The following is a 14,282-nucleotide window of genomic DNA, read 5'->3' on the forward strand; positions in this document are numbered from 1 at the left end:
GTCTAAGGGACTATACCAGCTACGCGCTGACGGGTAGGTGAGCTCACGGGCTCAACCTGAGAGAATTTTCTAACACTAGCCCTATCAAGAGCAGTGCTTCGCAGAATCTACCACTGGATTGGAAACGCGACCCACTGAGACGATCCGGCGAGAAGCTCAGTGGGCTGTGTCTATAGGTAAATTTATTCGTCGAGCCCTTCGTTGCAAGCGACGGGTTCGGCGAGGACGGTGATCGAGGGACTACTACCAAACTTCTAATGGTCACGGACGACGAAGAACACTTACCGCCATTTAAGTTGTTTTAATTACGTCTATGACACGCTAAGCCCGAAAAAAATTACTAAATTCTCCTTAAGGTTCATGTTTATTGCTTAAAGACTGACGTGATAACCCTAAGCGAGATAGACAGAAGGAAATGCAAAATTATTATTTTTTAAGTGTTGTTTTGTTCGCAATGAAATATAATTAAGGAAAAGATCGCGTGCGGATTAGATTGCTTGATTTTACTAAATTACATCTTAAACAAAATGAATGTTTAAATAGTAATAATAAAAATTACATATTAACTTTAATCTTTAATCTATACATAATAAGGAAATCTACTGTATCATTCATTATCTAAGAAGCCTACCTTCCAAATCTAAATAACGTGAATTGTACAATATAATCGTGAGCCTCAATTTTATGTATGTGTATCATTAATCACTGACTCGTGAAAACCTTTGAACATATTTTATCGATTTATTTCTAGGGTTACCAACAAGTGAGTTTCTTGTATCGAGTAAAAAAATGAGAATTCGCCTTAACATACACTTAAGACGCCAATTGTTAAGACACCAAATATAGATAATCCTTATAGGCTATCTATGGTTTAAGGACGCATGCAGAACTATGTATCTCAACATACAGTTCTTCTTTAAGATACGACTCATAGATGATATCTTAGATTTTGATTTTTTCTTTTTTTATAGCCCTTGTAGGCAGACGAGCATACGGCCCACCTAATGGTGAGTGGTTACCGTCGCCCATGGACTTCAGCAATGCCAGGGGCAGAGCCAAGTCGCTGCCTAGAAATCCTCGTAATCCTCTTGAACTAATTACTCTTCAATTCTTTTTATTAGTGAATATTTGCAAATTGCTCTTTTAACAATCATAAATAAGGTCTTAACTTGTATGAAGAATTTATAAAAACTTTCACGTGACAACCATGACCGAATTGGTAATTATACGCCAAAAATAGTAAACGTGAGCTCCAATAAGATTGTAACATCGGTAGTCATTATCTTGGGTCAATCAATACCGCCGACTTGAGGCATGAGGTCGATGTCTCAATCGCCTCAAAAACCCGCAAAGTATTTTCAACAATGCCAATGAGACGTTCGGATCTTTCGTGTGACGTTTACGCAGCAATGGACACGTTTTTTTTTCTGTGCGCGATGCCAGCATTGAATAACGCATCAATAAAAAAAATAAAAAAAATATATATTCAATAAAGCAATCTACATCCGCACGCGCGCGTGTGTGCGTTATACCTGACCTATTACAACGCTGTGTGCGTTAGTCTTTTTTTTTTTTACAACAACACACAAAGCACGAGATATTTTTGCAATTTGATAAGGAGATAAAACGGGGTCAGTGACCGTGACGTCGACGTAAGCAGGCGGACGGTCGCGGTACAGAGTACTTCTGGAAATGTTTAGTCAAAGAAGCGGCTCAGATTACACTGTGGTGTCTCGTGGCGAGGAAGTCGGTTCAATTCAGCTATATAAATAATTGAATGATATGGAGGTGATCCAATTTAGTAGACTATAAGCCAGACGATTATTATTTTTTGGGTAGACGAGCTCTCGCCCCTTCTGGTATTAAGCGAACCGGACCGCGGGAGCTCTACCTTCCGGTCATCGTTCTCGTCGAACCCGTCATTTGCGACGAAGGGCTCGACGAGTAAATTAACCCACTGAGTTTCTCGCCGGATCTTCTTAGTGGGTCGCGTTTCCGATGCGTTGGTAGATTCTGAGAAGCAAGGCTCTTGCTAGGGTTCGTGTTAGCAGCATCGTCAGGTTTGAGCCCCGTGAGCTCACCTACTAGCCTGGCGACGCTGACATGGTCTCTCTAGACCATCAGCTTAGGTAGGCAAACAAAACTTTTTTTTTATTGTCCTTGTAGGCAGACGAGCATACGACCCACCTGATGGTAAGTGGTTACCGTCGCCCATGGACTTCAGCAATTCCAGGGGCAGAGCCAAGCCGCTGCCTACCGCTTAATACTCTCCACAAGCCTCGTTTGAAGAAGGACATGTCATAACACGGACAAGAGAGCGAGAATACTTGGATGGATATAGTTACGAGTATCTATCGGATTATTGTCATAGCTTGTGCATTAAAAATTGTTAGAAAATTCTAAAAATGTCTCAAACTAAACTTTAATGTACATCGTCAATGAGAACTCGATGCGAACTTGTTTACTTAGCCTAACTTAGTGCCCGGAGAAAGTGACTTAAACTTACCTCAAGTAAAAGTTACTTAGGCATGTACCTAGCTAGATACTTTACTATTTTTGACTTTCACTTTTGGTAGAGAATTTTCGTGGCTTATTAATAGTGAGTGATGCGACTCAAATATCACGTCAGAATGTCTGTTTTAACACCATCAATTATCCGTATCAATCTATTTCTTTCCTACCCATTCGCTGGTACGCTAGGGGACTATTGCAGCTACGCCCGGACGGGTATCTGAGCTGATAGGCTCAACCTGAGTAAATTTGCTAACATTGAGAAGATTGGGCGAGAAACTCCGTGGGCTTGTACCTAACCTAGTCCAGGTTATACGTCAAATCCTTGGACCGGAATTGCTTGGAGAGTCTAAAAGCGTCGACAAGACATGCTTTGGACGATGGCGGTTTTGCGTTAGACCTATCTATCTATGTAACAGAATCTTTGAATGTTATTTCCAATGAATTCAAATCGTCCTATCGACATGGAATTTCGGACACACATTAAGGACTGATAACTATATGATAACTTTAATACTTGCGCCGTAACTTCTGAGCATGGCCACCAGGATTTATTTCCAGATTGTGTACAACATTCATTATTTGTAAATACGTACCAATGACATGTTTATGAACTACTTTACCGCTTAAGGAATAAGATCTTATTTTGGAAGGGAAAACTGCGAAATTAATGCACAATAATTGTGGTAGGGTTTATGCAAGTCCAGACAGATATCCGGCTACAACGATCTTGCCTACTTCTGGCGCGTGGTAGCTAAAGCAGCCAACGCATCTATGCTTGATAGGTAATGTTGCCTACGTGGTAATGTTATTAGCTACGGTAACCATTTAACTTTAAATCGTAGGATGATTTGTATACGCCGACTATCCAATAAAGCGCTATAAAAATCGCCCCAGAAAGCCCCTAGATACCAAATGACCGACAAATAGTCCCACTTTTACTTTAAAACCATTTTCATAAACAAAGCACCGTGAGAGAGAAATCTCAATTTTCACTCATTAACTGAAAAAAGGGGCTCACGTCTTTAACCCCTGACTTTAAAACGTTTGCGACTCAAGCAACGAGGATACGTTCCTTTCTTAATTATTTTGAGTACCGCATGCGCAAGGATGGCGGACTGATGGCACGTAACTATATTTGAGATCTTAGAACTTATATCTCAAGGTGGGTGGCGCATTTACGTCGTAGATATCTATGGGCTCCAGTAACCATTTAACACCAGGTGGGCTGTGAGCTCGTCCACCCATTTAGACAATAAAAAAAAACCGTAAGCCATCTAATATTTGAGAACCATCAAATCGAGGATGTGGGCATTATATAAAAACCATGAGGACTTCACACGCAGATAACTTTTGTCAAGGATGTTAAACAAACAAAAATCGAAAGCTTTCATTATTAGATATCTTGTAGTCCAATCGTTCTGGGAACACTGGAGGACATTTGAATGCAGCTTCAGAAGCTAAGATATACGTGCTGCTGTGGAGCTTGCGATAGGAGTGGATCTCAACGCATATGATGCACGGGATATTTGTTTTGGCAAACGGTCACATATGCCGCTGGGCTTACAAAATGTAATACGATCAATTTGAACCAATGCTTAAAAAAAGTTTCAGAACAAGACCTATCAAGGTAATCTTTTCTTATTTGAGTAAGTACATAGGTTCTAGTAGGTGATGCTTAAGTACATAGGTTCTTTTTTATAGCTTAGACGGGTGACGAGCTCACGGCCCACCTGGTCTTAAATGGTTACCGGAGCCCATAGACATCTACAACGTAAACGTCGCTACCCACCTTGAGATATGAGTTCTAAGGTCTCATTGTAATTACAACGGCTGCTCTACTCTTCAAACCGAAACGCAAGTGGTTAACGGAGCCCATAGACATCTAAAACGTAAAATGAGTTGTAAGGTCTTAGTTTTAACAGTACAACGGCTGCCCCACCCTTCAAACCGAAACACATTACTGCTTCACGGCTGAAATAGGTGGAATGGTAGTACCTACTCGTACGGACTCACTAGATGTCCTACCATCAGTAAGAAAATGGCCATGCCTTTTGGATTCGCTAGCGAGATACTAACCACGGCACGTATCCTTCATTTTAACTTTATTGTGGATTTTGGTTACAAATCGCTGATGTTCTTGTCCAAGATTGGACAGGAACATCTTGATTAACGAAGCCAATTCACTTGAACTCCAATTGACTTCAGCCATGCCACAGTATCAAGCCTCTTTCGAAGCAAGTATTGGGTTCTTTCGTAGCGCGGTTCACGTACAGGTGAAATTTTGGTATACCTTGGACAATGATTAATAAAATTTCTTTACTTTTTTCCCATTACGTTGCTCATTTGGTGTTAAATGGTTAGCCACCGTCCCCCTTGCATCATGAGGACGTAGATTCGACAGTGCACCGTGTGCCACTCTTTAAGCCGAAGTTCATGGCTTCATGATAGGAACAGGCAGGATGGTGTTACCTATCTAAGTGAGTTTAAAATACGCCGATTGCCGGTAACATGTTCTTAGTGGAGGTAGGGCGTCTTGTGAGTGGTACCGCGGTAGGTAGGTACACGGGTAGGTACCACCATCCTCCCTATTTCTGCCACGAAGCAGTAATGCGATTCGGTATGATGGATGCAGCAACCGTTGCACGGCAAAAACTGTAGACCTTAGAACTCATGTCTCAAGATGGGTGGCGGTATTTACGTTAACCACTTACAACCAAGTGGGACATGAGTAAGAGTTTAAAGTGTTTTTGTTTGTTCCTGAGTCGTTTATACAAGTGCGTTAAAACTTTGCCTAATCGTTACTGACTTCCTTGCCAGTTCCTAATACGCAGCAGAGCATACGGCCCACCTGATGGTGAGTGATTACTGTCGCTCATGGTCAGCAACGCTACAACAAACAAGTTTGAAGAAAGTAACAAGCCACGTGGCTGTAACGTTCTTTGGAAACGCCCTATGGAAGAACTTTGCTCGGTTTGCCCACTGATTTTCTCGCCGGATCTTCTCAGTGGGTCGCGTTTCCGAACCGGTGGTAGATTTTGTGAAACACTGCTCTTGCTAGGGCTAATGTTAGCAACGCCTCCGGTTTGAGCCCAGAGAGCTCACTTACACGCTAGGGCAACGCTGATATAGCCTCTCAAGGCTATCAGCGCAGGCAGGAAAAATAAAGCTCCGGTTTTCTTTGGCGCGCTAGTGGGAATATATATATATATCTTATTGCTTAGATGGGTGGACGAGCTCATAGCCCACCTAGAGTTAAGTAGTCACTGGAGTCCATAGACATCTACAACGTAAATGCGCCACCCACCTTGAGATATCAGTTCTAAGGTCTCAAGTATAATTACAACGGCTACCCCACCCTTCAAACCGAAACGCATTACTGCTTCACGACAAAAATAGGCAGGGTGGTGGTACCTACCCGCGCGGACACACAAGAGGGCCTGCCACCAGTAAGAGAGTATACCATAGGGTATCTACAGTTGTCCTAGAGCTTCGGATGATGTTAACCACTAACCAGCAGGCGAGTTTAGTCGCTTACATACTAAACTGATGGGTTTATTGTTCCTTCGAAGAACAAAATCATGGTAATTAACCATCCTTACGTCGTACTAAAGGACACGTTTTATTCAAAAATAACCTTATTTTGTAAGCGAGCGCCGTCAGGGTTATCTGTTAAATCTGGTACATACAAACATTCGACTTTAGGTTTTTATGTTTATAAAAAGAACGCCCTTGTAACATTGTTTGTTTCTATTATTAAAATTATAATAATATATACGATTTTTTTTATCCGAAACCCTAGATCCAACATGGAACGCAACAACCCTATTTCTGCCGCAATACTTATAGTACAATTTGACTCTATGCTATTTTTCTTTTAAATCAAACTCAACTGTTATACGCTTTTTATTAAACTAGTGGTCCCGCAGTAGTCGAAATTCGACTATAATTAATTGGAATTGTAAGTTTGTACACATACTATAATCAGAAATTTCGCCAAGGCTACACTATATATAGAAAAATATTAATAAAGACAAACAATATTTAATCTATTCTCAATTTGATCACTGACGTCAAGAGCAAAAGTTTGACAATAAATAATAGTATGCATGCGTGTGTGCGTCAAATACATGGTACGTAGTGTGTGTAATGTTTTCTTTATCGATTTTATGTATCTTTTATGCATTATTTAAAAAAAAAATAGCATTGTGCACTTCTTCTCTATATTCTCTATAACTGTGGAAAATTTCACACCCCTCCGTCCGCGTAATTTTCGTAAAAAGGGATACGAAGTTTTTGCTTCACGTATTAATATATAGATAACGTATTTCGGCCAGTGATGTCAAAAATATCGACAACAAAAATTTACTCTACCGATTCAAATATTAACACTGACGTCACACACTACTCGACAAGCATCAAATTTGACCAACGTGTGTCACTTTATAGACGTCAATAGGCACATATGCTGATACATTGTCTTCCGCTTTATATTTCTCGTAATTCACTTATATGTGATTTAAAAATAATAATAATAGTGTAGTGCAACTTCAACTCCACGGTCGAAAAAAGAGGAGGTACTAGTTTTTTTATTTTATTGCTTAGATGGGTGGACGAGCTCACAGCCCATTTGCTGTTAAGTGGTTAATGGAACCCACAGACGTAATGCCGTCACTAACCTTGAGATATGAGTTCTAAGGTGTCAGTAACAACAGTTGTTCCATCCTTCAAACCGACAGAAATAGGCAGGGTGGTGGTACCTACCCGTTCGGACTCACAAGAGGTCCTACCACCAGTAGTAATACCATGAAATCGGTAGCCCTAAAATCAAAAGCAACGGTCAGCCGTATCGCTTTTTGACCCGACCTTCATCTCACCATCCCTATATTGGACATCATTCCTATACTTCAGACGCAAGACAAGCGGCATCCTTGAGCTATCGACAGCCCTCAGCGGGATCAAGCACGCTGTGCACAATAGTTTTAAGACACTCGAAAAACTTCAACCCGGACCATAGTTGTAATAGCACTGAGCCATTGGCGTCTTACCGAGTCACTTTGACCACGTTTAACTAGAGGCTTTGATCGTAATAAGCTATAAGGCTATAAGCTGTCATTTAGGTTCATCGTTCGAACAAGGAACATATATACTGGTGGTAGGACCTCTTGTGAGTCCGCACGGGTAGGTACCACCGCCCCGCCTATTTCTGCCGTGAAGCAGTAATGCGTTTCGGTTTGAAGGGTGGGGCAGCCGTTGTAACTTACTTGAGACCTAAGAACTTATATCTCAAGGTGGGTGGCGCATTTACGTTGTGGATGTCTATGGGCTCCAGTAACCACTTAACACCAGGTGGGCTGTGAGCTAGTCCAACCATCTAAGCAAAAAAAAAAAAATGTATCTTTAAGTTAAAAACGGCGCCAATATTTCCATTGATTAATAGAATCTAGATAGGATAAGGTGACTACAAATTTAAAAAAAAAATCCCTAAAGTAATTCTAAATTTGAAAACGCGACTAATATCAAGAAAAAAGTTTGAAGTCAACTTTTTTAAATTCAAGGTCGTAGGGTAAAATCGCTTGACTTCAAATTCAATTATATTTTATTTTTAAATGATATATGTATGTAATTAATAAGTAACACGATTTAATTTAATTACATTAAATTCTATATAGGACGTGTAGATAAAAAATGTAGGTTAAGTTGAGCAATTTATGTGACTTTTAATTTAAAAACATCAATGAGGATACTGTTTGAATTTTTTTATAAATAAATGGTGAACATAAATACCTGCATGGATCGATCGTATCCGATATTATCACAAATAATCGATGGCACATCTCAAAAGTCACTGAATTTAAAATCGATAATCGGAACACGTCAGCACTTTTCGAATTTAGAACGTCAAGTTTGACATTTTTTTTTTCTTACACTATCGGCGTTCCGCAGGTCTGTTTACGTCAAAATGTATTTTTCAAATGTGCAGCAAAAAATTTCTGCCCGCTCCTCCGTGGCTTGTAGGCGTGCTGCTTATACTATGGCCTGTGTGTAGGTTATGCACTTATGTGTAGGTACTCTCCGCTAAGTTTTTTATTATAGTTGGCTGTGTTCGCGCCGTTCCTTAGTTCAAAGATCGACCTTTGATGTCACTTGATACTTTTGTTACGTAACGCCGAGTTTTTTCATGATCAAACTTTTTTCGAGGCGACGAATTCGACATGACGATTGATGCAACGTTATTTGAGGCAAAATTTTGTGACTAACAATACGTAATTTAGTGGGAAGATTAAAAAAAAAAATTTTTTTTTCTCTTCAAAACAATTAATCTGTTGAAATTTTAATATATGTGAATAAATAAAAAAATAAAAAAAATTTGGAACGAAATCAAAATTTCCAGTTAAAGTATTAACGTCAATCGGTCGCAGTAGATGATAGCTGAGCGTGCGAGCGAGACGGCAACACGTGCAGTTTTTCATTGCACCGCTCGAGTACTGACGCATATTTTTTCCGCGATCCGTTTTTATAACTTGACTCATTCGAAGCTTTCTTATAGAAATGTACTTTATTTGTTTATTTTTAACACGAAAGCACGTAGGTGGTCCTGTTTCTTGTTTACTCTATTGCGTTTTAGAGATGTACTATGCGCGATCATTTTGATTGTTCGATTGACACCGTGGCCATATTGATATTCGAACAATAAATATTTTTTTAAACACAAATGATTGACCAGCAAACTTTAGGGAGGCGTTACCTATACCATACCTATGCTACATAGTAACCTCCACAGGGGCTATGCTAACTTCACCTGAATTGTAGGCGAGCTCACGGGGCTTAGCCTGACGACTTGCTAACTGAGAAGATCCGGCGAGAAGCTCAGTGTCTATGGTCTATGGGTTAATTTTTAGGACCAACTCTTCGTCGCATTCGAGGGTTTCGACAAGAATAGTGACCAGTGCTTGGAGTGCCTCCTTCTCCTTCTTCTTGCGTCGGTAAACCTCAATGCTGAGGGTCGGACTTCCTCAAATAACTTTCTCCTGAATTATCCTACGCCACTCTTGCCTATCCTCGAACGTATGGATGGTAACGTGGACTAAAGTGTTGAGTGCCTCAAAGCACCGATAATGGATCGGGAGGATCCGACCTGCCTCTTTTGGACGAACGGCCACTGTTTACCATTTGGTTCTCTGAATCGGGTATGTGGAATCAGGTATACTGGCCACGTTGAGAGGTTCAAATCGTAATTGCTGTAAAGTCAGATATGTAACTTGATACAAATAAAATCCTCTTTTTTTATTGTTTAGATGGGTGGACGAGCTCACAGCCCACCTGGCGTTAAGTGGTTACTGGAGCCCATAGACATCTACAACGTAAATGTGCCACCCACCTTGAGATATAAGTTCTAAGGTCTCAGTATAGTTACAACGGCTGCCACACCCTTCAAACCCAAGCGCATTACTGCTTCACGGCAGAAATAGGCAGGGCGGTGGTACCTACCCGTGCGGACTCACAAGAGGTCCTACTACCAGTAAGTAATATTTGATCACTACGCAGAAACTACTGAACCGCCTCTGATAAAAGTTTACATTCAAAAGCTTATATTTAAGCTTACGCGGATATTTTTAATCTGACCGCAAAAGTGCCGGAGGTAATAACAAAATTACCACGTGTAGAACAACCAGGTGTTTCTTACTAATTCATTCTTTTAAGTCTTTTTTGTTTATGATATTGACATTGTCTGTGCGATTCAGAAGTCGCTATGACGTGCCTATGTTTTCGACGACAATAACTTTACCGACTTTTTTATTGAGCTATATGGGTAAGAAGTCTGCGATTGCAATAAGCGATGCTGTTCTATTATATTGGTACTATAATTGCTTTGAAGGGAAATTACAACTGTAGGCAGGGACTTGGCTGTGCCCCGGGCACTGCTGATGTCCATTAGCCACGGTAACCACTTAGCACCAGGTGGGCCGTGTACTCATCTGCCTACAAACAAAATAAATAAAAATATGTAGGTGAATTTTCGAAAAATTTCGAATTATTGCTATGTACCCACATTTTTGCGTTATTCACGAGGCTTAGATCAATGAAAACAATTCTAACGGTTTTATCTCGTGATATAATGAATACCTATTATATAATATTTATCAATAAATGAGTGGCTGACTTGATTGTGATGAAGCATTTTATATTCTGAACATGGCTAAATACAAAATAAGTAATAGTTTATAAAACTAACAAAATACGCTTTTACAGAAAATCCAACCAAAAAATAGAAAATAAATTTTAATTAATTTGAATTAATTATAGTGTAAGAAAAAATGATTTTATTGTAAAAAAAATTTACAATTTTTTTTAAATTATTGAATTGTCATCGGTCCTTAATAAGTATACCAAATTTCGAGTTAATCCGACATTTTGAAGGGGGTCAAAATCATGTTCAAAGATTCCGTTACATACATACGTCTGAAGCTAATAAAAGCGTATTAAAAATGGAAAATTAGAGAAAGTTTAAATTCATGAAATCGTTACTTTGTTAACCGCAAAATTGAAAAAAACCCACTTAAGACACGTAGGAATATAGTTTTGATTATTTCGCATTGTCTATTAAACTTAAATATGATCGCGACATTACGAAACTGTCGCCCGACGATATTGTATTACCACAACCCACACAAGCAAGCTAGCAACGATGTTTAGGCACCATTCGAAATAACCATTTTTATAATTCGACCGGAATTCGCGAATAATCGAAACAAAAAAAAACCCGACAACATTGAAGCAACAATGCAAAAATCGAAATGCAATTAGTAACAGAAAACCGTGAAACGAATTAATAACAGGTTAGTTTTATTTGCGTAGGGTTCCTAGGACGTACAAAGACCCGGGTCTTTTTACTCGGAGTCCAACAGTGCAGTGAAAATGATAGGTTAGCCTAATGAGAGGTTGGCGATATTGTCGTCGCTCGATTATTGTACAATGTCGCTGTGACTTAACCGGCTTATTATGTAACTGGTTTTTAGCGACTTGGCCGTTTTGTGTGCCTTATTCACTCAGTTTTGTTATTGGTTAAGTTGTTACCGAAATAAGAATTGTTATTCGCACCGCGGTAGAAGTTAGAAGTGGTGTGTATCCGTGGAAGTTCACAGCGTGTTTTAGTGTATACAGCTAAATAATGAATTCTAAAAATCTATATATTAATACGTGAAGCCAAAATTTTGTATCCCTTTTTACGAAAATTGCGCGGACGGAGGAGTATAGAATTTCCCACACTTATCTATACCAATATTATAAAGAGGAAAGATTTGTTTGTTTGTTTGTATTGAATAGGCTCCAAAACTACTGAACTGATTTGAAATATTCTTTCACTGTTTGGAAGCTACACTATTCCCGAGTGACATAGGCCATAATCTTTTTTGAAAAAAATATAGAAATCCTTACTAAAACTCCAATAATGTAACCCAAGGTGCAAAAAAATTACCTAAAATATTCTTTACATCGCGTGCCCTGCGAAAACTATTGATGATAGAATAAAATAATGTACTACGACTTTGTAAAACACATTATTATTTACAAAAAGTGTCGCGACAGCACATGTCTAACAATTATAGATATGTCTCAATAAGTGTTATTTTATTTAAAACCTGAGCGGAGCCGGAGCGGGCCGCTAGTAGAGAATATAGAGAAGAGAACCCAAATGAGTGAAATCACTCAACACAAATGACACAAAAATATATTCCGTGGTTTTAGTAAAAAAATTTTTTGCCAAATTACATAATAATTGAACTTTGCTTTGTTATTCCTAGTTCGAACTATACGTCACAAATGTAATGAGTCTATTAAAAAAAAAACTTATGTTGGTCTTCTGCGATACGACCCGCTAATAACTTCAGAGACCGCTGACGAATCATATTAGAATGAAAATTTACATTAAATAAAAACTAAACGAAATTCAAATCTACTTTTACTGGCACTTAAAATTCATAATAACTTGCTCCGTCCATGCAAAAAAAAAAAAACATTACCGAGAAAATTAAGTAGAAGTGTTTGAAAAGGCGTCCTCTGATCTCGCGGAGTCGGCGGCCAAGAATAGCGTTCGTTAGCCTCTTTTAATTTCAGCTAATTTTTATCTTCAACCGGCGTCGTCGCCTTTTTTACTGAGCACGAGCCATTAGCTCCCGAACGAAGGACGACCAAATGGTTTTGATACTTGACATAAAAATCAACATTAATATGTTGTTTGTTAACGCGTTATCGAATATCACTGGTGGTAGGACCTTTTGTAAGTCCGCACGGGTAGGTACCACCACTCCGCCTATTTCTGCCGTGAAGCAGTAATGCGTTTCGGTTTGAAGGGCGGGGTAGCCTTTGTAATTATACTGAGACTTTAGAGCTTTGTGTATCAAGGTGGGTAGCGCATTTACGTTGTAGATGTCTATGGGCTCCAGTAACCACTTAACATCAGGTAGGCTGTGAGCTCGTCCACACATCTAGGAAAAAAAACTCGAATTAACTGTTTTGCTAGCCGAAAACTATGATTGTGATGATGATGAGCTTAGCTTATGAACAGTTGAACAGTTAAAATGCTAAGGGGCTGTGAGCTGTGAACTAAAAAAAGCGAAAATCTTATCAACACGTCTCATTGAATTTTGTTATATTTATTCTTTATTTTATAGACGTGTGGTAAAAAAAAACAATATAAGCCTTGGAATCAATCGTTATGAGGTTTACATTGATAAGCGATTATCATATTATCATAAATTATTATTATTATTTTGTATATCAACTATTGCACTGTCGATTGCACCTGTAATTGAAGTGACATCTGTCATGTACTTATTATTAATTTATTAATGGTTTGTATGTGGATGATCACTGTTTGGTGCAACTAAATAAATAAATATCGACTTAGGAAATTAACGGCTAATCAAAATCGAATACAAAAAAACCACTGGACAAACTAAATCACAAATGTTTACTTTAATTACAACAACATTAGTTCATTAACTTCAACGGCCGTCTGGTTTAGTGGTAAGTGACATGGTCACTAAACAAGGGGGCCGCGGGTTCAAATACCCCCAAAGGAAGATATTTGTATGATAAATATAAAATGTCTTTTCCATGGTTATGGATGGATATTAAATATATGTATGTGTATGATAAAAATACTTACATTTATTTCCGTTATCTGATACCTGTAGCACAGGTTCTTTACGAACTTAGCACGAGACCAGTTAACGTGGCCTGATTGTTAGTAAATATTTATTTATTTAGTTTTCCGGAATGAAATTCTCTATCGCGACACAAAAACTAAAAACAGCTCCAGAGCACTCGTTCATAAGTATTTTCAAATTTAATTATACAAGTATCAAGACGGTTGAATCGTTGTTGTCCCGAAGAAATCTAATTTTTGTCGAGTTTTTCTCTGATTCGAGTGGACCCAGGGCGCGGTGTGCTCTTGTCTTCCTGTGTATGCTGTTGGAAGCGTCACCATAAGTCCTTTGACCTTTCCCCAGACAGAAGTTTAATTGGGACGTATTTTATAAGGAATTTGCATTTTGTATAGCTAGAATTTAAATATTGGGAGTGTAATGAGCTTTGAAATTTACCACTTTTACGTGATATTTTTGTGGTGTCATTTTAAGTGTAGTTTTTATGGAATATTCAGAATTTAGAATGGGCTGTCAGAGTCAAATTTAGGCAATTTTTTTTATTACTTGCTTTTATGAGATTTCTGTTTAGTCGTTTTAGAATTGGCCATCAGAGTTGAATAT

General features: G+C 38.8%; 1 protein-coding gene across 5 annotated transcripts in view; it reads right to left on the reverse strand.

Annotated features, from left to right (window-relative positions):
• Positions 1 to 14,282, reverse strand: part of LOC101741559 (zinc finger protein 628) — a 100,302-nt gene that overhangs the window by 73,380 nt on the left and 12,640 nt on the right. Inside the window, exon 1 of one of the 5 annotated variants that reach the window (XM_062676448.1) lies at positions 8,299 to 8,644. The exons of the other annotated variants lie outside the window; for them this stretch is intronic. Coding sequence (XP_062532432.1) covers positions 8,299 to 8,304 — 6 coding nt within the window. The 5' untranslated portion in view covers positions 8,305 to 8,644. Of the gene's footprint in view, positions 1 to 8,298; positions 8,645 to 14,282 lie in introns of those variants that run through there. 5 annotated transcript variants of the gene reach the window in all.

Source organism: Bombyx mori, chromosome 27, assembly GCF_030269925.1.
Source record: "Bombyx mori chromosome 27, ASM3026992v2".
Classification (NCBI taxonomy): Eukaryota; Metazoa; Arthropoda; class Insecta; order Lepidoptera; family Bombycidae; genus Bombyx; species Bombyx mori.